At 46.6% G+C, this 26903-nt stretch overlaps 1 protein-coding gene across 11 annotated transcripts in view; it reads right to left on the bottom strand.

Annotated features, from left to right (window-relative positions):
• The window catches only part of ZFAND2B (zinc finger AN1-type containing 2B), a 164698-nt gene that overhangs the window by 77290 nt on the left and 60505 nt on the right, over positions 1-26903 (bottom strand). For 8 of the 11 annotated variants that reach the window (XM_085650161.1, XM_085650162.1, XM_085650163.1 and 5 more), the window contains exons 3-5: positions 20936-21030; positions 19676-19807; positions 18304-18455 (exon numbers count right to left, since the gene is read on the bottom strand). In XM_085650161.1, coding sequence (XP_085506287.1) covers positions 18304-18455; positions 19676-19807; positions 20936-21030 — 379 coding nt within the window. The remainder of the gene's footprint in view (positions 1-18303; positions 18456-19675; positions 19808-20935; positions 21031-26903) is intronic. The other 3 variants (XM_085650166.1, XM_085650164.1, XM_085650165.1) reach the window with 1 other exon arrangement.

Below are 26903 nucleotides of genomic sequence, written 5' to 3'. Positions count from 1 at the left end.
AAGTGACCAGGAGCCCAGCTCCCACAGCCGCGTGGCTTGCTAGTCAACAGCCACCAACCAAGGCCCCCCCTATCCCTCATAGGCTAACATTGGGCCTAACTCACACTGCACCCGGCCGCCCCTGTGCCGCTGAGGGTGAACCAACTGTACCTACCTGACCCTGGGAGACCCCCGAGTCTATGCCCAGAACCTCAACTCTGCCAGTCGAGTACTTACCTTTAAACCGATAAATCTATTTTCTTCATAGGGTAACATTGACTGGCTTTTTCCTGAAATTTCTTCTAAGTGTGGACTTTTCAAATCTTAAAATACTCACCAATAATCAGCCGAGTAACGAAAACGAAAATACTGACCTGCTCTTAGGTGGGCTCCCAGTGCCAGATCTTGGTGCCCAGCACAGACTCTGAAAAATACCTACAACTGTACTTACCAGTAACCCATTTTTCTCCCATAGGAAACCATTGACTGTTTTTCTGTGAACTTTTAAAATAGCTAAATATTGTTTAAAAATCATCACAGCAATTAAGTCGACTTTGATCACTTGATTCTAAGTACTGATCCAGGACTGAATCTAGGATCCAGTCCTGGAATTCCAAAAGTAATCCTAAAAGTAATCTGTTGCAAATAACTTGAAACTTCCATTGAATTCAATGCATTATTGGGTTTAAAATAGTGTTGCCTATTGCAACCACTTGTAACTGTTTACAAAAGTCAATTGCATATTGCAAAAGCATTTTTATAAAGTCTCTCATCCTGAGAAAGTAGATTTTAATACCTATTGTTGGTTCTAAAATAAAACCAGCATATTTTTTACATATAAATCATTGGCCTAGAGTTCAGTTATTGAGTGTGTGAGACTATTTGCTGAGTGTGTACAACAAATGCTTTACACTGTCCTCGGATGTTGCCTTACTGCTCGACCAAGCTACCACTTTAGAGAGTAAGGTTATATCTAACGTTAGCCCCTGCCAAATCCTTGGGGACTGCGGACTCTGCACACACTGTACCTATTAAGGAACAGATATATAGAGAGCCACTTTCTCACATTCCACATCCCAAAATAGATGTTGTACCACCCAAGTCGGATCCAAAACAGAAGAAACTATGTTAATCCTGAAACATGGCATATTCACGCTAAACCGCCATCCAAACATAAGCTTCCCGATGACGACAGCCCCTGTGAGATTCCATTAAAGAAGAGAAATGTGGATACTAGTCCTTTTGCATACACTACCATCTCCTCTTCCTCCCTCTCCACAACAGCTTGTTGCTTTACACATCACACTTCATCAGTCTCCTCTACGTCACCTTCATGTAGGTGATACGGATGATGCAGTTACCAGTGGATCCTTGATCAGATTATACAGTTGGCCATCCACAGGATGCAGACCCAGATCTTTACCCTATCAGGCCATCTCCACCTGATGACAATTTGTCATATCAAGAGCTCATTGCTAGAGCCGCACAATACCATGGGGTGGAGCTACATAATGAATCTTTAGAGGACTTTCTCTTTGAGGCCCTAGGAACACATAAGTCCAGCCAGACACTGCCAATGCTCAAGGGTATTTTGAGGCCCACAGACGACATTTTTAAAGATCCTGTATGCGCTAGAATCCTCAACTCCTAGAGTAGATAAAAAAATACAAACCTTCCCCAACAGATTCTATTTTCTATAGAGGTCAGTTACCACTAGACTCTTTAATAGAGAAACCACGTACCCTCCTGAGGCGGAAGCCGGGAGTGCGACTCTTTATTTTAAAAATTGTGTGTCACTAAAAATTGTGCCTTTTAAACTCACTTATCTTTTCTTCTGGCACCTCAGGACTCCATAGTCTGTTCCTCTGATCCACCGCACAGCAGATTCAGCGCTGCTGCGGCCTCGAAAACAAAACAATTCCTGCCGCCATTGCGAGCCGCGAGGCCACGCCCCCTGCCCTTTCACCCCCTGATAACATGTGCACTCACCGTACGCGCAGCGGACGGGCGCAGCGGGCGCGCAGTTTGCGCGCCTAAGGCAAGCCCGTCTACGCCGTCATCGCCAAGACATCGCCTCTCGCCTGGCCCCCTGGCCAAACTACACGGGATGTCTACCACTATGACACAGAATCGCTCATCGCCCTTAACCCTGGAAAGAGCTGCGAGGTGATATCGGGACACCTTGGACAGACATGTCTTCAATGCAAGTCCTGCCACTTTTCTACACCCGACCCCAGTCGATCTAGGCACCTCTCAGATGCGCATAAACAAACCCCGCTCACCATCCTCCAACTGAATGTTAGGTCTCTTTCCAGGCATCACCTAGAGGTTAATACTCTTCTGCTCGAAGAAAACCCCGACATCCTCTTCCTATGCGAGACCTGGCTCCATGACGAAATGACCAGTATACCCAACCTCACGCTACCAGAGAGCCACCTAATGATATCGATAAATAGAGACACCAGAGGCGGTGGCATTGCTGTCATTTACAAAAAGCAATTTCTCTGCTCTTTCACTTAAGAAAATATTTCGAGTTGCGAAAGTGCTCGCTTTAAGATCACGACGGGCCCCCACTTCTCCCTATCTGGCCTCTACATCTATCGGCCCCCCAGACCTGCGTCTACATTCATTGAAGCTCTCCTTGAAGTGGCTAATTCCCTTGTGGTGGGCTCGGCAAACTTCACCATACTAGGAGACCTTAATCTCCATTTCGACCAGATTCAAGACTCCACCATTAAAAACATTCTGGCCGACCTGTCAGCCCTACAACTCCACCCTTTGATCCAGGACGCTACCCACTCTGCGGGACATATACTAGACCCTGTCTTCACCAACATCCCAGAGAACATAACAGAAATGCCCAAACCTATGGGATGGACAGATCATTATTTAATTAAATTCTCCATACCAGAAACTTTCAACAGGGCTGAGCCTACCCGCCGCCTAAAAAGAGCGTGGCACAAACTCTTAACCAGTGACCTGCAATCCACTTTAGGAGAATTCCATCAAGAGGCACATACTGACATTAATACAACATATGCTGCCTTTCATGACTGGATCACCAAGGGATTAGATGTCCTCATCCCCCTCAAATGGACTAAGGGGCGCAGCTCCCCCTCCAACCCATGGTACAATGATACCTTGAAATCCATGCGGAAGGAATGTAAAAAAGCCGAAAGAGCCTGGAGGCGAGATTACAACGACAGAGACAAAGCTTTCCATCTGTCCAAACAAAAGCTATACCACAAAGCTATCTGTTCCGCACGCGCTGCCTTCTATGCTGAAGAAATTAACTCTAGCCCTAATCCCGCTAAAAGTTGTTTTTAAACTAGTAGAAGAACTGCAGAGAAGCAGATCTCCTTCCTCCAGTATTACATCTGGGCAGCAATGTGAAGACCATGCCACATTCTTCACTGAAAAAGTGGAGAAAAATAAAAAATCTATAAATCTTTCCCTCAGCATTCCTCTGCACCACCCAGCCCCTCTAGGCCCAACAGCAATGGCACCACGATGACGCACATACCTGAAATCTCTCACGAAGACCTTACTAAACTATGTAGGAAGGTCAAATCAGGCTCCCCAGCAGAGCCAATGAGACCGGCCAACTTTATAGAATCCCTAGACTTTTTTCTGCCCTCCATAGCTTCCATATTGAATCTCTCCTCCTCGGCCAGTGTCCCGACGGCTTGGAAACCAGCATGGGTCTCTCCCATCATTAAAAAACCGACCCTTGATCCCTCCAAACTGGAGAATTTTAGACCCATCTCGCTGCTCCCATGGCTGTCCAAACTCGCAGAGGCCCATGCTAACATCTTGTCTAATCACATGGATCAAAATAACATCTTCGATCCATCCCAAAATGGGTTTTGGCCAGGCCACAGCACTGAGTCGGCCCTCCTAGCCACGTCGGAACATCTCCGGACGATACTTGATGCCGGTCAAAGTGCTGCGCTGGTCCTATTGGACCTCAGCGCTGCCTTTGACACGGTATCCCACAACATTCTTTTAGATCGTCTGGCCATTGTGGGAATTTCAGGCCTCGCCTTGGAATGGTTCCGCTCTTTCCTGAAAGACAGAACTTTCCGGGTATCAGCTCCTCCATTCCTCTCCCAGTCCCATTCCATTGGACAGGGAGTTCCTCAGGGCTCTGCACTTAGCCCATCTCTTTTCAATTTATATGTGCAACCACTTGCCGCAGTGGCCAGAGAATGGGACCTCACGCTGGTGTCATACGCCGATGACACGCAGCTGGCCATCACTCTCACCGAAGGTCCCTCCACCTCAGCCGCTAGGTTCAGAGATGGTCTGGCTGCTGTGGCCCAGTGGATGACAGACAATTGCCTGCAGCTTAATGCAGGCAAGACGGAGGTGCTGCTCCTCGGAAAGAATACCAGTCAATGGAACCAGCACTGGTGGCCTTCATCACTGGGCACTATTCCACCCCCCAAATCCTTGGTCAAAAACTTAGGCGTCTGGATGGACTCCTCACTTAACTTCCAGACCCACACAAAAAAAGTAGCGGCGACCTGTGTGGGCCTGCTGAGAAGCCTCAATCCCATACTCGGCTTCTTCGACTCCAAGGTTCGCCAAGTGATTGTCCAAGCCACTATCCTCTCCCGCTTGGACTGTGCCAATGTCTTACTTCTGGGCGCCAACAAAGCAGAGATAGCACGTTTGCAACGCGTGCAGAACACCGCGGCAAGAACCTTGGTCGGTCTTCCCCGCAGATGTTCAGCCAAGCCCACAATTCGAAAGCTGCATTGGCTACCCATCCAATCTCGAATCCAGTTTAAAACTCTCATCATGATCTATAAAATCCTTAAAACTGGACGCCCAGAACTTCTTCGGCCACTCCTCACACCCTATGTACCACAGCGCAACTTGCGCTCTCTAGGCAAACACCTTCTGACGGTCCCCCGTACAAAACTAGCCCGCACTGGTGGACGCTCTTTCAGGGTACTAGGAGGCAAACTTTGGAACACCCTGCCAGTGAACATCCGCTCACTGGAAAATCTGTCTGCCTTCCGGAAAGCCGTCAAAACCCACCTATTCCCCTCCCCTTAGGCCTCCCAGCAGCTCTTCTGTCCTCTGTGGATTTTCCATGGTTCCTTAGCGCCAGGACGCCTCTTTGCTGGGGCAGCTGTTGCGCTCTATCAAATTATAACATAATAGGATCTGATGTGCGAAAGCGAGCAAATTCTCAAGCGTCTGTTGATTCTCCTCCCCCAGATAAAGAGTCAAAGCTTATTGATGCTTCTGGCAAACGTATACCTGCACAAGCAGCTAATCATTGGCATATTGCTAATACCCTAGGCCTCCTCGCAAGATACGCTAGGGCCCACTGGGACAAAATTGAGCAATTACTACCGTTTCTTCCAGATGAGCATAAGGCGAAATGTCTGGATTTAGTTCAGGAATGTAAACTAATTTCCAATGCTTCTATTATATGCGCTCTAGTTGCAGCGGACACTGTAGCTAGAAAGGTGAATACTAGCATCCTACTCCCGAAGACATGCCTGGTTATGGATATGAGGGTTCAAACCTGAAGTCTACCAATCCAATCTCAACAGACCTTTCGACAATAAACATTTTTTGTGGCCCTGAAGTTGATCATGCTCTTGAAAAAATGAAAGAAAAAGACACTGATGTAGCAAAATCGATGGGAGCGCTTCAATCTCCCTAAAATAGAGGTTCCTGTGGGCGCTCCTTTTACAGGGGACAGACCAAAACACTTCCTCCTACAAGCGGAATTCCCAATCATCTTTTACAAGAGAATTTTTTAAGAGGTGGTTATTGGAGAAATAGTCCCAGGGACAGAGGTAGCAACACCCCACCCCAAAATTCCCCTTCCTCAAATAAACAGTGACTTGCCCACACTTCCCTCCGAATATTCCACACCTGTTGGAGGAGGACTTAAAGACTTTCACCCCGTTTGGGAATCGATAACAACCAACAAATGGGTGCTTGGAATTATCCAATATGGTTATTGCCTGGAGCTTATCAACAATGAATGAATGAAGTAACATTTGTAAAGCGCATGGCTACCCGGAGGCATCCCAGTGCTAAGGTTGAACCGCAATGGACTTCCTCACTCACTGTGGGAAAAGCCAGGACTTGAGCCTTTTATGAAAAACGGAGTGATCAGATTCTTTACACAAGCAAAGACGGCCTCCGCTTCTGGACCTCTTGATTCTAGGAACAAATGCCAGATGCAGATCACTGGAGCGTAACGGTCTTTGAGCTTTGTAGGGTAGAACAAAAGATGAGATAATGTCAGGGCCCTTACCTCGAAGTATCTTATGTGTGGTGCACAGGGCTTTAAAGTGAACCCTTTCCTGAATAGGAAGCCAATGTAGAGATCTAAGAGCGGGTTTAGCTGATTGGCGGCAAGAAACACCCTCCAGCTATCGGGCGGCACAATTTTGCATAGTTTGGAGTTTTTTAAAGACTGCGCCGGGAGCACCAAGGTAAAGAGCATTCCCATAGTCGAGGGGAGATAAAATCAACGCCTGAACTATAAGCTTCCTTGCTGAAAAAGGGAGCAGAGGCAGAACTTTACGAAGAAGTTTAAGAATGCAGAAGCTGGAGGCAACTGCCTTCGTGGCTTGAGTTTTGAAATTGAGTTCAGAGTCAAGCCAGAAGCCCAGACTCTTATTTCAGGTTTAGAATCTGGCAGAGGGCCCATAGTGGCTGGCCAGATGGTAGCAACCTAGAGGGGGGAGGGATTGCCGAGCAACATAAGCTCGGTCTTTTCACCGTTAAGTTTGAGATGGGATTGGAACATCCACCTCATCACCTCCACGAGGCAAGGGCCCAGACTAGATGACGGACCACTTTTATTATTGAATGCCACCACTAACTGGGTGTCATCTGCGCATGTAATTATATGCACCCCAAAGGGCAAGACAATCTCCGCCAGGGGGGGACATATAGACATTAAAAAGGGTGGGGCTCAGGGACGAGCCCTGAGGTACGCCACAATGTAAGAATCTTGGGCTTGAAATGGCCTCGCCCCCAGAGACCTGAAAAGATCTATCATATAGGAAAGAACACAACCAGTTGAGTGCTGAACCTGTTACGCCCAACCCCTTGAGTCGGTGGAATAAAATACAGTGATTAACCGTATCTAATGCTGCACTGAGGTCCAGCAAGATCACGGCTAGAGACCCTCCTAAGTCAAGGATTTTCCTTGCATCCTCAACCACGGCCATTAAGGCGGTCTCCGTCCCTTGCATGGGACGAAACCCTGTTTGGGTCAGATGTAAGAGCTTACCCTCCTCCAAATATTTGGAGAGGACCGTATTTGCAAACTTCTCCGCAATTTTGCCGATCCATGGCAAAAGCGAGATGGGACGGTAGCTGGCAAGACAGTCTGGGTCTAAGCCAGGCTTCTTCAGGAGTGCCTTGACCAATGCCTTCTTCCATAAGGACGGAACTATTCCAGAGAAAAAGGAAGAGTTGATCAAGCCCATCAGAAACGGGCTAACCGACGCCATAACTGACGTAAGAATTTTCGGAGGGACAGGGTCTCAAGGAGATCCACTCTTGACAAGGGCGGAGATATTATAGAAGGTGTCTATAGTCAGGAGAGGAAATATCTCCAGCAGGGGCGATTCCCTCCTAACAGTGGTTGCTTCAACGAGGGAATTAAGGTCGGGTTCAGTAAATGACTTTCAAATTAATTGAATTTTATTAGAAAAAGTAGTCTGCCAGCTCATTACAACGTTTAGCAGCAAGTCCGAGGAGTCACGGGCCGTAATGCCCGAGGTGAGTTCCTTAACAATACGGAAGGTTTCACGAGAAGAATTTGATGCACCGAAAATTTTTCCGCTGTATTAGCCAGCTTGGCTTTTTTGATTTCGGTCTTATAAATTTTGAGCTTCTCTCTATATTCTTTTTTTCTGGAAGGAGAAAAATCCTTCCTCCAAACTCTTTCAGCCTTTTTACAGGTTTGTTTTAATTTCCGGAGCAGAGGGGTGAACCAGGCCTATTTATTCGGACCCAGCTTCACTTTACAGGTCTTTTTAGGGAGGACTAGATCTAAAGAGTCTTCCATCCAGTGATTAAATTGCTCATTGGCTATCTCAGAGTTTGGATTCATTTGGGGAGTACTGTTTTCTAAAGAAAGGGTCCAATCCTCTAGATGTAGATTCCGCCAACAACGGGCAGTTTTTTTTAACCGGCCGAGTGTGGGGACTAGACACTTTGGGAGAGCAATCGAGGGAGATCAAATAATGGTCGGACCATGGGATAGGTATGGGATTTCTACATTATAGCTCCTGCTGATTCGAAAAAACAGGGTCAAGGTGGTGTCCTTTCACATGGGTGGCATAGGGTACCCTTTGTGAGAGTTGAAGAGCAGCGAGGTCAGAAAATTCTGCCACGCCAGTGGAAGCCCGGTTATCTAGGTGGATATTCAAATCCCCTAAAATCATAAAATTAGAGGCTGTGGAGACTAAAATTAGTGATTGCTTTGGGTAAAGAATGGAGAAATTGAGCCGAAGGTCCAGGAGGCTGGTAGATAAGGATACCTGAAAGCGAAAGCAGAGGGGTGAAACCTATAGAAAAAAATGAAGATTTTCGCACAAGGTTAAGGGACTTCCAAAAGTACGGCAAGTCAAATTGTTTTTATAAACGATGGCTAGTCCACCACCAACCCCGGTAGGCCTATCCACTCTTTGAATTGGATAATCCTGCGGGAGAGTCTGAATAATGTCGGGCCAGAATTGGAATTCGTCCAGAGTTCGGTAAGAAATAACAGGTCTGGTCTTTCAGTAGATAATAAAATATTAAGTTCAGTAGCATGCTTAGGTAGGGATCTACAATTGAGCAGAAATATCACAATTTAAAGAGGGAAGCGATATCGGTGTCCCAAATGAGCAATGCTGGCAGGTAAAAACAGAGATATGGGGGTCAAGTGAGTGAAGACAGTTCAACTCAGGGATGAGATTGAGAGCACGTAGCTGATCAGAATTGTAGCAATACCTGTCTGGAGCGGGGGAACAAAGGCTCAAGACCCCTGGCCCGCCGCGGACAGGCACAGACGGGAATACCTTCGGCGCGCCAGCGGCATGCCCGCTGCGCGGGCACTTCATCCATCAATTTATCCCCTGCTTCGGGTTTCAGCCACTAGAGCGCTGACCCGAAAAAATGGCTGCCAAAAAACGGAGCCAGGTAATCCTAAAATCCCCCCACGAGCATTGAACACAGCTCGCAACAAGCACAGAAGGGCAAGTACTAGATTATGTATCCTCCAATGTATTAATCCTCCAAACATACCACCTCAATATCACAAATGGTCACTAGACCACCAGCACATGCTTCAACAAGAAGTGTAGTCTATTACTCAAATGGGCTAAAGAACCAGTCCCACTACAGTACAAAGGATCAGGGTTTTTTTCCCCATTACTTTCCAATTCCCAAAAAGAACGGCTCGTTAGGACCCAATCTAGATCTTAGAGAGTTAAACAAATACATACTGTCGGAGCACTTTCATATGGCGACTCTTCAACAAGTTCTTCTTTTACAGCAGGGCGACTATGTCTACATCTAAAAGATGCCTACTTTCACATTCCAATTCATCCCGATCCTCGGCCAACGGGTCCCAACGGATGCAGAGGGAGGAGACCTTGAGGAATACACTAGAGCCCCGTTTCGCCACATCCTTGATGCCTCTGCTGACATGGAGATAAAGGGAGGACCACCAAAACCTGTGAAAGGCCCTCCTCCTGCAGACATTAGTGAGCGTTCACCACTTTCAGTTGAAAGAGTTAATTCTACGCAAGGCCCGAGAAATCTATCCACTCTGGTTTAGGGGCCACTCACCTCTGCTGAATCAGGACCTATCGGCCATTACACTTCAGATGCGGCCCACCTGAGGAACGCCATCATTTCCTATTCCTGGGGTCATCCATTCCAGATCATCTATCTCCGTGAAGGCAAGCTTCATCAACTTTGACCCCCAATGGAGGCTTAATGAGTGCTTGGCATTTAAGATTCCTTCCAGCGGGGTTGACCAACCAGTCCACATGGTCAGACGGCAAAACGGCAGACACATTGGAAGCAATCTTCTAACAGTCTGCATCCTGATGCAGAGACTATCGCAATGGAAAGGAATTCTGTGCTAGACAGGCTGTCTGGAGATGTAGACAAAGTTAATGCATCTTGAAGATGGGGGGAATTTGACACAATGCCTTCTCTCCTTGGGGATGGGTCATGGGGGTCCTGTTTTGAGCTGATCCAATGGACTCTTCCTTGATGTGACGCTTTTCCTCATCAGAACTCTCCATGGTGCTGGCTACGACAGCCAGGACAACACTTCACTTGTTTCCATTTGCGGATTGTTTACCCATATGTTTGTTGGAGAAGGTTTCGCTTTTTCTTTCCTCCTTCCCTAAGCAAGGTCAATCCTAGGCTACTCAATTTGTACCATGTTGGATCATTGTGGTGAGCGACACCGGATTGTCACAATCTCTCTGCACTCCACCCTTAGTTTTAGATTTCCTGAAGCCTAAGGTCACTAGCCTCATAGTTCGAGACCTTAACAATTCCACTAAAAGGCCGGCTGTCCTTTCTCTCCTCGAGCAGTATAGCAGTGAGGTGTCTCTTTTACAGGAGACTCACTTGGTTTCTAAGGATGTTCATAGGATGCCGCTGGTTCCAGTAGCAGATGTGGTCCTCAGGTTCTACATAGAAAGATGGGGTGGCCATGCTTTCCTCACAGAGCTTTCGGGGAGAAATCCTATATACCATGGCAGTTTTGTTAAAGGGCACCTGCTCGCGATTCAAATCAGTGTGGACACTTATCACTAGCAAATGTTTACACCCCTATTGAGTGACAGGAAAGCTTCCTCATTAGCTCCTTGGCCTATATGCTCCAGACTCCTGATGCAGCTACAGTGATCGGTGGGGACATGAATTTGGTTATGGACACTGATATGGACTGTTCGAGCCAATGCTCTGACCAAGCGAGTGCAGGCCGCAGCTGCATACTTACACTAGCTGGCGGAATGCAGACTGCAGGACATGTGGCAGTGGCTACACTCATCTACTGGGGACATCACATATTACTAAGCTGTACACAAAACTAACGCACGTATAAATCACTTTTCAGCAACCCGACCCTTCTAGACCGCATCTCCGACGTATAGATTACCACACGCTTGCTCTTTGATCATGCTCTCATTTCCCCGATTCTTCAACTACCTCTCTCCACAGACTGCGATCCCATTGGCGGGACTCTTTGCTTCAATCCCAGGCAACGGTCAACTCAATTCGGAAGGTAATTGTGTCCTTTCCTCTCGGTAACGAAACCGGGGAGACCTCCTTGGCATCTGTATGAGAAGCCTTATACCTGGTGGTGAGGGCCGAGCTTGTCGCCTTTTCTGTGGCTGAGAATCAGACAAGTCTTGAGAGAACTATTTTCAAATTGGAAGCAACGGACAGGGGCTCCTAGAGTGAGGAGAGAGCTAGAGAAAGCCCGGCACATTCCTAAGCACCGCGACTTAGGGCAGAATACGCCAGGGTGTGCCCTTTTTAAGTCAGGCAAATCTTACCTGGGAAGCAATCGCTGCGTGCGTATGCTAGCAGATAGTCTATGCAGTAGTATCTTTGCCGGATTGCTGAAGATTCAAACCAGATCCTCAACAGATACCAGCAATGATGAGCGAATAGCAAGGAAGGTGCTCTCACCAACATAGCAGGCATAGATAATGGTATCTCGGCATAGCTCAAGGTTCCTAACTTAATGGTGCGAGTCGTCAACAAGGAGTTTGCCATCAAAGACAATTTTACACCTTTAAGGAGTTTGAAGAAATATTCATAAATAGTACAAATTAAGTCAGACAAAAGGAAGAATGATTATGCTACTTACCAGTATGCATCTGTTCTTGGCATGTAGGGCTGCTGACATTCATATCTGTGCATAGATAGCCGCCTAGTGTTGGGTCCGGATGATTGCACATTGTTGTCCTGGAAGAGTCTTCGAAGTATCACGAGATAGGTGGCTCCTCCCCTGGACTACAGTGCGCATGGGCATCCCCTCCATCCCTAGATTGTTTTTCGCCATTGTGGCAGAGATGGAGTGTAATACAGTGAATGATGACCATGCCAACTAGAAATTACTGAATGCTACAGCTGCTACAGGCGCCGGGGAGGAGGGTGGGCGATATGAATGTCAGCAGCCCTACATGCCAAGAACAGATGCATACTGGTAAGTAGCATAATCAGTTCGAGGCATGTGGGCTGCTGAATTCATATCTGTGCATAGATTATATAGCAGTCCCTCCGTTTAGCGGCGGCTGTCCGTGCCAGCTGCAGCAGACTAAAAAGAGTTTTGAGAACAGCCTGTCCTACAGCTGCCTGCTGTCTTGAGTGTACATCTACACAGTAGTGCTTGGTAAAGGTATGTATAGTGGACCATGTGGCTGCTCTACACATCTCCTCTAAGGGAATATTTCCCAGGAAAGCCATGGAGGCCCCCAACTTTCGAGTGGAGTGGGCTCTCGGAGGAATCGTTAGGGTGCGCTTAGCTTTTTTATAGCAAATCTGTATACATTTAACGATCCACCTAGCTATCCCTGCTTTGGGAATGGGGTTGCCCTTGTACTGCGGGGAAAAGGCAACAAACAGTTGTTTTGTCTTCCTGAAAGTTTGTGTTCTATCAATATAGTACATGAGAGCTCTTTTGATATCAAGGGTGAGGAGCATTCTCTCCGCTACATTCTCAGGATTAGGATAAAACACTGGTAGTTCTATAGATTGGTTCATATGGAACTGCGAAATGACCTTGGGCATGAAAGTAGGGTTGGTGCGTAGCACGACCCTGTTTGCATGAACCTGTATAAATGGCTCCTGAATGGTGAGTGCCTGAAGTTCACTTACTCGTCTTAGGGAAGTAATGGCAACGAGGAAAGCTACTTTCCAGGTTAGAAATTGAATCTCACAGGAGTGTAGAGGTTCAAAAGGTGGTCCCATCAGTCTGGTGAGGACCACATTCAGGTTCCAGACTGGTGACGGGGGGTGTCTAGGGGGAATGACACGTTTGAGGCCCTCCAGGAAAGCTTTGATGGCAGGCACTTTGAAGAGTGAAAGGTGCTGCCTGTTCTGAAGGTAAGCTGCCAATGCGGTTAAATGTATACGGATGGAATTGTATGCTAGATTGCATCTGTATAAGTGTAATAAATAACAGATAATGTTCTGGGTTGACGCATCCCGTGGATTTATGTCATTATTTTTACAATACATGACAAATCTCTTCCACTTGGCCGCATAGCATGCTCTGGTAGTGGGTCTCCTTGCCTCCCTGATGATATTCATACAGTCTGGAGGCAAGTTTAGGTAGCCAAATTCTAGGATCTCAGGAGCCAGATCGCCAGGTTCAGCTGTTGCGGATCTGGGTGCTGAATCTCGCCACGGCTCTGCGTTAAAAGAGTGGGTGTGAGCCGTAGCCTTTGATGCGGTACCACGGAGAGTTCCAGAAAAGTGGTGTACCATGGCTGGCGTGCCCACGTTGGAGCAACCAGGATGAGCGTCATCGAGTGTTGCTTGAGCTTGCGTGCCACCAGCGGTATTAATGGTGCTGGGGGAAAAGCGTACGCAAATTTGCCGGACCAGTTCATCCATATTGCATTGCCTTGCGACTGTGGATGTGGGAACCTGGCGGCAAAGTTTTGGCATTTTGCGTTTTCCCTTGTGGCGAATAGGTCTATCTCTGGATGACCCCACTGTCGGAAGTACGGTTGGAGTACTGATGGATGTATCTCCCACTCGTGCATTTGGTGGCTGTGCCTGCTGAGCAGATCTGCCATCTGGTTGTCTTTGCCCGGGAGGTGTTCCGCCATGAGGAAGATGTTCCTCTGAATGGCCCACTTCCACATGCTCTGAGCCAGATGAGATAACTGTGGCGAGTGTGTCCCTCCCTGCTTCTGTATGTAGTACATGGCGGTCATGTTGTCCGTTCGGATCAACATGACCTTGTTGAACAAGTGTATCTTGAATGCTTTCATTGCAAGGAAGATCGCCATTAGTTCCAAAAGGTTGATGTGCATCCTCCTTTGCTGTGTCGACCATAGTCCCTGCACGGTGTAATTGAGTACGTGAGCTCCCCATCCCTGGAGAGACGCGTCCGCTGTCAGTATGATTTGTGGAACAGGCTCCTGGAACGGTCAGCCCTTGCAAAGGTTTTGTGGATTCCACCAATGCAGAGAGTTGTATGCCCGACCGCTCACCAACACTAGGTCTTATAACTGTCCGTGGGCCTGATTCCACCGACGTGCCAAGCACTCCTGAAGCGGGCGCATATGTAATCTTGCGTGTGGGACTATGAAGATGCAGGAGGCCATCATGCCTATCAACTGCATAAACACTCTTGCTGGGAGTGAGTGTTGAGGTCTAAATCTCTTTTTGAGCAACTGAATGCTGTTGATCCTCACTGAATTTGGTTGTGCCGTGGCTGCCAGAGTGTCTATGGTTGCGCCTAGGTACTGCTGTACGTGGTTGGGTTGAAGGTGGGACTTTGGATAATTCAGTGAGAAGCCCAGGCTGTGAAGAAGGTGAATGGTGTGGGACATGTGGCTGGCACAGTGCTGGGCCGACTTTCCCTGGATAAGCCAGTCGTCCAGATAAGGATAGACATGTATGTGCTGTCTCCTTAAGTGTGCCGCCACTGTAGCCAGGCACTTGGTGAACACTCTGGGTGCCGTTGTTACCCCGAAAGGGAGGACTTTGAACTGGTAATGCTGATTGAGAACAGTGAACCTGAGATACTTTGTGTGAGGGGTGTATGGGTATATGGAAATACGCATCTTTGAGGTCTAATGTTGCGAGAAAGTCTCCCTGACTGAGCAACGGTAGCACTTGTTGCAGAGTGAGCATGTGAAAATGCTCTGACAGAATGTAACGGTTTAGAGGTCTTAGATCTAGTATGGGTCTGAGAGATCCATCCTTTTTGGGGGATCAGAAAATAGTGAGTACACCCCTGATCCTTGTTCCTTTGCAGGCACGAGTTCTATGGCTCCTTTTTGGAGCATACTGAGAACCTCCTGTTGGAATAAGTGCAAGTGCTCTGCGGACATATGACGGTGTCTTGGTGGTATGTTGGGTGGAGTGGATGTGAACTCCAGACAATAACCGTACTGGACAATTTCTCTCACCCACCTGTCTGTAGTAATGGATTCCCAGACTGGCAGGAACCTCTGTAGTCTCCCCCCGACAGGTGTTACGTGGTCGGGGGGCAGTGACAAGGCGTCACTGTTTGTTGGTGGCGGAGGACCTGGAGCTGTTTCCTCGGCCTCTGCCTTTGATGTTGTTTCCACGGTATCCACCTCTACTATTCTGGTTATAGATGGGCTGTGTACCTCCTTTAGTGTACTGCGACTGTTGGAGTTCTGTGTTTTAGATGGTCCTCTGTTGCTAGAGCGACGAAAGGACCCACTCCGAAACTGCTGGGATTGCAGAGCCCCCATAGACTTTGCAGTCTCTGTATCTTTCTTTATCTTTTCTAGGGTGGTGTCAACCTCGGGGCCAAAGAGGGAGTTAGGGTTGACCGGTTGGTTGAGTATAGTAGTTTGTATCTCTGGTTTGAATCCCGAGATTCTCAACCAAGCATGCCTTCTTAACATGACGCTGGTGTTGATAGCCCTAGCTGCAGTGTCAGCTGCGTCAAGAGCGCATTTAATGCAAGCGTTACTAATGAGCTTCCCTTCTCTAATAAGTGTCTCCGCTCCTTCTTTATACTGATCTGGGAGGTGCTGCAGCAGTGTCTCTAGGGTATCATAATGCGCCCTGTCGTATCTAGCGAGAAGTGCCTGAGTGTTGGCAATTCTCCAGATGTTAGCTGCCTGTGCAGCAACCCTCTTTCCTGATGTTTCCAAGACCTTAGACTCCTTGTCGGGGGGAGAAGCATCACCCGTTGTCTGTGAGTTGGCTCTCTTCCGAGCATTGGAAACCACCAATGAGTCTAAAGGCAACTGTCCTTTTATGTAGGCAGGGTCCACTGGAGCTGGCCTATATTTTTTTTCTATTCTAGGGTTAAGGACTCTCGCCCTAGTGGTCGCCTTAAAAATGTCATTAGCCTGTTTAAGGACCCCCTTCAGCATGGGCAGAGTTTTCACAGATCTTTCTGAAGTAGAGAAGGTATCCATTAGAAAGTCGTCCTCAATAGGATCAGTGTGGAGCTGTAAGTCATGATTGTTGGCGGCTCTTTCAATTAAGGCATTGAAAGCAGCAGTGTCCTCTGTAGGAGATGTTTTTGCCACATATGCCTGTGTGTCCGGAGCAGTATGTGTGTCCCCTGCATCCGTATTGTCCACCCAAGGTTGGTTTTGGTCCTCAGGGTCAGTATCCACAGGATAAGTGCCCTCAGCATCACCATCATCCGTATCACAGTGTGTGGGCGAGAATGGCTGAGTTTCTGGGGTGCCAAATTGAATATGTTCCACCAGAACTGGTGATGTGGTTCTCTTTTTTTTAATGGAATCTTGTATGGCTCTATTGGTGTCTGTTACGATTTTCCGTTTGTATACGGAAAGTCTACCAGTGGTGGCGTCGATAAACTGCCGTGGAACCTCGTCGTGAGGCACTGCAACAGGTCTCTGTCCCATCTGTATTCCTGATGGTGCAGCGACAGTTTTCTTCGGGTCGAGAGCTTCTTGCGGGTCGAGACCCTTCTTTGCGTCGAACATTTTCTGCGGCACCGCTGGTGGGAGGCCGAACTTTATATGAGTCGACGCGATGTGAACCGCGCTGACCGTTTTCGGCTGCGGGGCTGTCTTCGCACCAGTTTGGAAGCCTTGTCGTGGATGCGTAATAACGACTCCGACACCTTCTGCTTGACAAAGGGCGATGGCGTCGTGGATTGGACACGGTCCTTCGACGCCTTCTTCGTTGTGGCATCAAGCCCCGTACCAGATGACGTCTTCTGGACCAGAATAGTGGGATGGGTTGGCTCTCGATGGCCGCCCTCCATATCTGTGTTGACGCTCTTTGGTGCCGATACTTTGGGGTCGGCGACCTTGGCTTTGAGTTTAGGCGCTGCCCTTGGCTCGACGTCCCCATGACCTCTCTTGGCGTCGACAGCCGTCTTGTGTGTCTTCGGCTCCGAGGGCTTCGAGGCCTGGTCGCCGTGGAGAGACTCTTTTACATTCGGTTTCGATTTCGGTGCCGTTGCCTTCAGTTTCGATTCTCGTTGATCGAGTGATGGCGCTTTGGATACCGATGGCTCTTTAGAATAGTTAGACGCCGGGCGTTTATGCGGGGCGGAAGAACGAGAGGAATGATCTTGGGTAAGGCCTTGTGGCGATCCCGCGACCTGAGCCTTATCGAGTGCCTCCGTCGGCCCTGTGGCGACCTGAGGGCCTAGCTCATGTTCTGAGCCAACCTCCTCGGCCCCAAGGGCCTCTTCGTCGTCACCTACCTGTACGACGACGTCATCCTCCTCTTCATCTATTATATGTTCGTCTTCGGCATCATAGTCGGATTCACGCTCCGACGCCGGATCCGACATCTCTCCCTGAACTTCAAGGTCCACGACCTCCTCATCTTCGGTCCCGAAGATGTTGTCCGGGTGCAGCGCCGCTTTCTGCGCCTCGAGCTGAGCTGCTCGACGAATGCGAAGGGTCTTCTTCGATCGAAACCTGGCGCACGCCATGCAGGTGGCTTCGTCGTGGTTTGGAGAGAGGCACTTGTTGCACACCGGGTGCACGTCGAAGCGAGCATACTTAGCGTTGCAAAGAGGGCAACGCTTGAAGGGGCTATTCGATGTTTTTGATTCCATCGTCGATCTTGATCGGGCCTCGGACGTCGAAGGGCAAATGGCTAACTTCGATGAAACTACTCGGCGCCGAACGAAAACAATACCGACGAATAAAGGCCTAAATACTCTAAGAGCTAAGATTAGGACATCCGAACCCAATGGCGGAAAAAAACAATCTAAGGATGGAGGGGATGCCCATGCGCACTGTAGTCCAGGGGAGGAGCCACCTATCTCGTGATACTTCGAAGACTCTTCCAGGACAACAATGTGCAATCATCCGGACCCAACACTAGGCGGCGATCTATGCACAGATATGAATTCAGCAGCCCACATGCCTCGAATTTATACTGCACACACAACTACAGACTATTAGAACATAACAAGTATATTTGTTTTTGTAGCTTGGTCGAGAACTAGGCAAATTAGATGAAGAAGCTAAATGCTAACTCAATATGAATAACTGGCTGGGCAACATGAGCCTCATCTCACCAAAGCAACCACTTATCAGGTACAGAATAAGTGCAGCTCAGTTTTTAGTAGCCATCGAAGGTAGGAATGAGACATGTGCTTACCCAGCTTTGGAGAGGGGAGCAATGCTGCCATTGCATTCATGGTCCAGAGGATGACGATGTTTCAAACAGAAGTTGCCACGGCACTGATCACAGATCACTTTCATCATTTCCTTCTGCTTGCAGCCTGGCTTCAAACACCTGTTGGTATAAATCTAAACAGAAGCAAATTATATCAACACAGAGGTCAGTGGCCCAGCTCAGATGTGAAAATGGAGCATCGCTGCACAACGTGCTAACTGCAGAAAGAGCTACAGACAAAAACAGCTCCCCCAAAAACGACAAAAACTGGAATAAATAAAAAACACGCTGAATGCAGATACCTCGTTGCTCACACTGTCCCAGAAGAGTGGTGCCAACCAAAGTGGCAATTACAACCCTTCCCACCTCAGAGTCGAGTAGCAATGTGCAGAATGAAGAGGTTCCTTACCTGTAACAATAGTTGACCATGAAGGAAACCATCAATCTTATTGGAATACCCCTGCCTGTCATGGCGGATCGGATGTAAAAGGAGCAGGGCCCACCCACATCGTTAAATACATTTACTTATTTGGCCCATTATTCCCCAAGAACATTCCAAATCCCCATCAGCACATGGCAGCCATTACTTTAGTTTCATTTTCACCTCAGTGTAAACCATGGGGAAGATGGTTCGCACAGGATGTTATTGTAACTATCAACCAGCATCAAACCTAGGGAGGAAGAGGCTCGTTACAATAGAGTAGAAGGCAGTGAGCATCCTAGGGAAGTCACTGCATACCATAAAGTGACAGCCTCCCTGAAACTCCTTCGAGCAAACTGAAGGCCCTAGGGATTGTCTAGCAAACACCACACGAACAGTGAATGTAAGAAGGGGGAGATGGATTAGACATGTTGAACAATGCACAGAGGAATGAAGCAGAGAGCAAGGATCCGTCATCCAGTCACCTTCTAACCCAAGAGTGTCCAAAGAAAAGAAGCAACCTGTGCATTTATATGCAGATGGCATTTAAATCCTATCTGCAGAAACCCATTTAATCCTGTACAACTAACAATTACAACTGTTCTTTGCTTGGATATCTATTGAAACCAAAAGAAAGTGTATTCAGTGTTTCTCCCTGATGGAGTGGAATGTAAAGGTTTTGCATATCAGAAGAAACCCATGATGGAGAAATAAAGTTTTAAGACACTTTCCAGCATAGTGGTTCCCAGAAGCGGGAATTAATTTCAACAAGCTTTACTCTGTTATTTGCCACACCTAAATTGAGATATTTAATGTTACAGGTTCCGAAGGTCAAAAATTATCTCAGGCACAACTTTGGCTTCATTCTCCATCTGAAATTAAATGTGTGGGACAAAATACCATGCGGAAGAAAGTTGCTGAGAGAAACTCTACCTTGCGTTTCCGCTGAGCGGGATCAGACTTACAGTCCTGGTCGATGTGTGCCCCAACGACAATGTCTGGCATTTGTCCTCGTTTCACTGGGATAGGGGTGTTACAGAGTGGACAAACAGGCACCTGCACATCCTGAAAATACAAGCACACAGGTGCATAAGAACATACTAGGTGTAGAGCGGGGGAGAGCAGTGATGTATAATCACAAGAGACGACCAAGCGCACCAGCCTTCGTAAGCTATTTGGGCATCGGGGGTGGGGCGCATAAGGAATCGCAGACGAAAGGAAAATATGATAGAAGTAAAGCGCCAGTCTAAATCAGGGAAGAGTAAGCCAGGTAAGGAGGAAGCAGGACTGCAGTCCTTGCCCTGTGTTCAGAAATAGTCAGAAGAGACAGTAGACTGGGAATGCCAGACGATTCAGTCACATCCCAAGGAATATATGAAAGAGGTGCAAGGTCAGAAGCAGAAAAAGGAGAAAGTGGTTCGATCTAGTAGAAAGGAATAACAAATGGACCAGAGCAAAGCATGAACGGAAAGGAGGTGTACATTTATTGACTGGCCAGTTGTATTAAAGCGATGCAAGGGTGACATTCGGCATGGGGTGACTGACACACGGACTAAGAGGCATGTTGCGAGCTCAGAGTTAAGCTCACTGCAGAGTATTTAGTACCCGCAACAAGTAACTTGTTCAGAGTTTGTCTCCACACTTAATTAGGCAGGAGGAAGCCAGAGTCATGTAAGAGAACAGCAGTACAGGAATGAGTGGTCAGCCTATATCTATACATAGAAGAATTCAACAATCAGCACACAACAGCAAAATACGGGAGGGGACAAACATGCCTGGGTGCCGAAAGCGTCTTCTAAAAAAAGACATATGCAAGATTTCAAACAGAGCCTGCTGTAGGCTCCTGGCAAGGTGTGGAAAGAAGAATCCTTTGAGCTCAAGAGTGGAAGGAAAGAGCTCAGACAGTTGTGTAAGAGCAGCGAGTGTTTTGCACAGAGCATACAAAGTTACAGAGTTAAGCTGGGCAGAGTGAGCAGCAGGTACAGATGTAGCAACATACACAGAGTACAGGCCAGTAGTATCAACACAGCATTCATGGGCAGGGAAGGATGAGTGAAGTGGGGCTAACGATGGAAGAGAGAATAGTGAAAATGACGACAGCAATAACACAGCACATGAAGACAAAGAGTGAGCTTAGCCTGAAGATATCAGGAGGTTTTCCGGAACCAGCAGTCAAGAGCGATCAGCAGTTACCTTCTTGTAGGCAGATGTGCACGAGTGCTGGATGTACGCGATGTGGTCTTTGCAGAAAATCTGTTCGCACGCGTCACATTTCATGGGCAGGAAATCTGTAGAGATGGTAATGCAAAGCAGGATTAAAGATCCTAAAACACCATGGGCATGTACAATGCCAGTTGCCTTTAGGCCACCACAGAGGAACACAAATACCAAGGGGGCAGGTAGGGGGGTTAGCCCGTCCATGCAACAGAGCAGCACTCTCAAACATGAGCGCTAGCACACATTAGCCTGTCAACAGATCTGTGATGCGGATACAACAAAGACATGTTTATTACTAGTCTTTTCATGACCGGGGTCATTTTAAATATGCAATATAATAGCGCAAAATGAAATCCATGCTGTGTGCCCATATGTTAAACAATTACAAATTATGTTGAAACTGTTCATGCAAGCATAGGAAGTTTGTTATCCTTCAATTAAATGTTTTTAAATCAGTTTCTAGCAAACAATAAAAATGATCAACTTTAAGTCAACTTCATTCTGTCAGACCTTATGCGGACCAGGATTACTCCACGGACCTCTTGAGGTCTCAAGTAACCGTGCATCACTGGGGCCAGGGACACAGATCACTGGCCTCTGGTGGGCAACGCCGCCTTATCTGACCAGATGTAGCATGGGAGCATGCGACCAGTGGGCACATTCTAGTGGGTATTGTTCAAGTAAAAGAAACAACCAAGTGTAGAACTCAGAAATTGTGTATGCGCAGCGACCTTGATCTGAATTGTACGACCAGCTACTGAGCAGAGTTGCACTAACCGAATACCTTGACCTGTAGTCTTTCAAGGGAAAGTAAGTAAGAACACTGGCATCCTGTAAATACTTCCATTCCCTTATTCAGACACCCCCCCCCATGAGAGAATTGTTGGGTTCCACTAATTTTGCTCAACAAGTCAAGAAATTTGTTGTTATGGACAGCATTCGTCTCAGGCTGTGAGGTCCTTTCGGGCACATCCTTTTGAGCACATCAGACAAAGGTTTAGATCGTTAGAGGTTAAGAACAAGGACTACAGAAGTTAAGCAATAACATTTCGCGATCATCAAGGGAGCTGTTGAAGAAAGTAATCAGCATTAGTTCTATTTAAAACCGGTTCAAGAGAAGAGTTAAAAGGATCAACATTTACCTTTAAATAACAGAGGTTAGTGGTTATACAATTTTGCACCATTAGAAACAGTGTTTTTCCAGTGTTAAATGGAAAGTTTTGCTTTTAGTGTTGCTTGCTTTTTGCACTGATAGCGCATGGTATATCGACAGTGTACGAACAGTGCATGAGGTCCAAATACATTTTTATTTCTGAAAAGGCCCTCTCAACATTGGCAATTGAGAAAGACAACGCCAAAACAGCCAGTACACAATTTTAATCTCTGGCCGCCGACATAGCTTTCCATGCCAATACTGGCGCACCAGACGACTGCGATTCCCTGGGACAGGTTCAGCAACATATGCATTGAACTGGGTGCATATGCCTTCAGAGTTATTGAAGCGGTCAAAAATGAAGCAGTACTTTTCAAACTAAAGAAAATTCCCCTTTAGGGAGGCTTCATTGACTTCAAATGCTACGGTTGGTGAAGGGACATTTCTGTGCATCATTGCAAGCCATTTCTCATGCAGGCCTCAAAAAATCCTAATGATGTTACTAGACCTGCAGGTCTAGTGACTTAAATAATCCACTCAACCCAATTACAATGCTCTTGACCCATAAACTGTTTTCAAATTATGTGATCCTGGGCAAGTATTATAATTCACTGAGACGCCATTTTCTTCTTCACATATGAGAGAGCCTGCAAATACGCGAGTTCAGCATGTCTACTGTGTGGTAAATAATTTAATTACCGGGACTTAATTTGATGCGGAAAATCTATAATAATAGCTCAGTAAAATAAGAGGCAGAATCCGTGGTATTAGAGGTTCGGAACGGGCTTTATTCCAAAATCAATTCGAATTGAGGAGCTCCATATTCCATCACCACGAAGGTTCAGGAAGTGAAGGACCCCCTTTATTGACAAGTAATCATTTATATACAATAGGCATTACAGTGAAACAGATGCCGGAGGCGTAACAGTTGATAACAAGATAAGAACATACATGCGTAACTAAAGTGGGTGTAACTGGGCGTAACTTAAAGAACGTCATTGGATTATGATGTCATAAATGGGTGGTTCCATGAAAGAATTTCGCAATGTCAGCAGAAATACTTGGCAGAGATGCGCGTGCAGCAGCATGACGTGTGATTGACGTGCAACTAGGGGGTGAAGGGGAGTTGACATTTAGCTCTACATATGGAGACAGAAGTCTGGGGTTATGTCAACCTAATCCCAAATCATATCTAATATCCTATGTTTAAAGAACTGTGTTATCCAGAAAGAAAGGTCTCTTAGGATAGAATCTTATTCTATACTGACTATACTGTCCGTTAGTGCGTGTACAAGCGTCTAAGTGTCTACACTAGATGCGAGGGCAGAAATCTTCCATAGTAATAGGGCTATGAATTACTTGCATGAAGACAGAGAAGCCGGGCCCTTTGCTCGGTAGCTGGGAGAATGTCTACTTAAACTACTAGACAGGAATGTATTGGATAGGGAGCGGAGCAAAGCAGATAATCTTGAAGGTGAAATACAGTTTTTGGCAGGCAGCAGGCTGGAGTCAGGCACCGTTAGCCGCGCAGGGAGTAGGACAAAGTTCATGGGTACAGATGCGAGCTCAGACTGGAGCTTTCAGAGGCAGAAGGCAGAAAAGACTTGATGGCAGAATCAGGGCCTACTCGTCTGAACTGTAAAATGGGATAAATGAACCATATAAAGCCGGTGGCCTTTCATACTTAGGAATAGAATATCCGGCCCATTCATGGCGGATCTGAAAGAGGACATGTTGACGGTGGACGCACATGTGTTTGCGTCTTCATAACTGGAACTGGAGGGAACATATATGTACTTATGGTTTATACATGAAACCGTTGGGGTCCAAGATAGGGGACATAACTGACCATAAAAATCCATATTTCCACATTCCCTCCTTGTCCCCTACTTGCCTTTAAGAGATATCAATCTTCATCAATCCGTTGATCTGTTCATATAGCATCATTTGTTCTTCTTTCTTCTTCCGGAATCTTGAATGAAAACTTGGATGTGGGATACACGAGGTGGCACACAGACCACAAATCGCTGGTCCACATTGTAGGCATAAACAGCAACTGAATAGTATGAGAAAGCCAATACCTAGGAAGGATAGGACCCTCCATCCAAAGGTAGATAATACACTCCAAAACCAACTGGACCAAGTCCAGGTGCCTGGATTCTGGTGTATCTGGCTTACAATCTTATGAAGGCGAGTTATGGCTTTATATACAGATGGCGAATTTTCTGGTATGAAAATGCAACAGCTTGATCCGATGACCCTACAAGCTCCGCCCCTATCGGCCAGGATGACGTCAAGGACAAGACGATTTTGAAGCACAACAATCCGCATAGCAGACTGCTCTTCTGTTAAATTGCCTAAGGCGGAAATAGTTTCGTTCACTACTGCTTCAAGGGTTCTGGTTAATCTACGTATCAGCTTACTATTGGTAACTGTACCTATATAGGGAAAGAGACCTTTATTGAAATCTGTGTATTTTTCCCATGCTGTCTCAGTGTAATCGACTATTGGGAGATCTCTCCGTTCTCTATTGTGTACTAAATGAGTATTTCTATGATAATCAGGAGGAGCTAGGAAAACAGGTGGCAAAAGGAATCCAATGTAGCAGGTACCATCCCAATCTAGAGGCAAACGTATATATGCAGTCTGACCACATACAAAGTAGGAATGGCGAGAAGCTCTAAATGTAGACTTGCCTTGATCACTGAATTCTATTACAGTGGTGCATTTACTGTGTCCCATGTGTATAGAGCCATTCTTTCTTATACATAATTCACCTTTAACTGGAAATACTGACATAGTAGGCAAAATTGGTGCAGGTTCGGATTCGACATTCAAGATCATGAGATTAAGCGTGAAATTACCTAATCCATATACTTCATTTTCTAGATCAGTTCCTGTTCTTTTGGGAAGTCCCTCCTTGTTAGGGTAGCAGACTTTAAGTAAAACTAAGTTCAGGTTTCCCCATACCCAGTTGTCTTGATAAACTGCGGAATTCGAATCTTGGGAATTAATTAGACTAAACCATGCTCCACAGGAGCCATTGTGTGTGAACGGGTATAGGAAGAGAGGCAGAATTCCTTTATAGTTCTGATAGGGAGGGAATCGGCCACATATCCAACAATTTGTAGCATTGCTAACCTGATGGGAATGATGTAACATACTAATAAAAGTGTTGTTGCGCAGCGCAAATCTATATGACAACTCATGCGGGGGTAATTCGCTAAAAGAATGTTCAGCAGTAACATTGTAAACATGTTTAGAAATAGGATAATATATGTGCAACAATATACTTGCAATAATTATTAAAAGACTTAAGAAAAACAAAATTAATAACGTCACTGTGCAATGACTACGCAGTGATTTACAGTACGCATGTTGTTTCAACTTCATCCTTCTGTTTCTTTCTCTATACAGGTCTAAGGGATACATGTCAGAGACAAATTTGACCGATTCACCTTGGAGAGGACTTAAACAATCAAATTGCCTGACTTGTTAGACCGAAGTTTTAGTTTATATTGTTCATTGTTATTCAGTTCAACCAAAGGAAGTTTTGAGTCAATCGGTGAAGACACGCAAGGTGTGTCATTTACATCGGACGGTAGTCCATGAAATTTCTTGATATGACTTGAATGTATCCAGCCTTTTCGACCTTCGATCTTCACGGCTGTCCTCGTCGTTAGCAGTACGAGTTGAGGCGATTTCCACCTAGGATCAAGCTGAGATTTCCGGTCAAAATTCCTCACTAACACCAGGTCCCCTGGAATTACGTCATGGGGTTTCACCTCGGTGTTGTCGGAAAAAGCTGCAGCTACCTGTGAACGACAAGATTGTAGTGCAGACATCAAGGAAGCCAAGTAATCTGTCAGCATGTTACAGTCAATATCAGTTATTTTTCGTGGTATAGGCGTCCCCCACATATTTGGTGGTCTACCAAAGACCACCTCATAAGGGGACAGCCCTGTTCGAGAGTGCGCTACCATTCTCATGTAAAAGAGTGCAACTGGTAAGGCTACTACCCAGTCGACACCTTTCTCTCTACATATTTTGGACAATCTAATTTTCAGAGTTTGATTATGTCGTTCCACGAGACCTGCTGCCTCGGGGTGTCAGACACAGTGAAATCTCCACTGATAGCCTAACAAAAGTGAAACGTGTTTCATTAGTTCGGAGGAGAACGGCTGGCCGTTATCTGAGTAGACAACACGTGGTAAACCGTATCGTGGGAAGAATTCTCGAACCAACTGTTTGGCAGTAGTCGGGGCAGTGTAATCTGAAACCGGGTATGCCTCTGTCCAACGGGAAAGAGCACAGACAACTACGAGAACATATTTGAATCCTCGACATCGTTCCATCTGGATATAATCCATCTGGAGGACTTCAAAAGAGTGATCAGGAGGCTGAAATCCACCCTGTTCTACGGGAATGCTTTTACCTGGGTTAAACTGACAACAGATCATACAGGTACGGACTTTTTGTTTAGCTGCTGCTCGTAAATGTTTGTTGAACCAAATGTGTTGAATGCTGTCTAGCATAGCTTTTTCTCCTAGGTGCGCTGGACTATGTACAGTGTTAATGATAACTTGGACCATTGAATCAGGAAGGAACCACACAGATTTTTCCTTCGTCATCCATCCTTGATCCGTTTGGGTCCCTCCTAATTCAGTCCATTTCTTTATTTCATCTGGTGTAGCATGTGTCTGTATGTCAATTACGTCAAGAGCGGGATCCTTAACCGTCATGCAATGTGTTGGTGTCGGAACTATTGTCTTTGTCATGTCAGACGTGTGG

Source organism: Triturus cristatus, chromosome 3_2 (genome assembly GCF_964204655.1).
Source record: "Triturus cristatus chromosome 3_2, aTriCri1.1, whole genome shotgun sequence".
Classification (NCBI taxonomy): domain Eukaryota; kingdom Metazoa; phylum Chordata; class Amphibia; order Caudata; family Salamandridae; genus Triturus; species Triturus cristatus.
The sequence above is the reverse complement of the archived record's forward strand: the minus strand, read 5'-3'. Positions and strand labels throughout refer to the sequence as shown.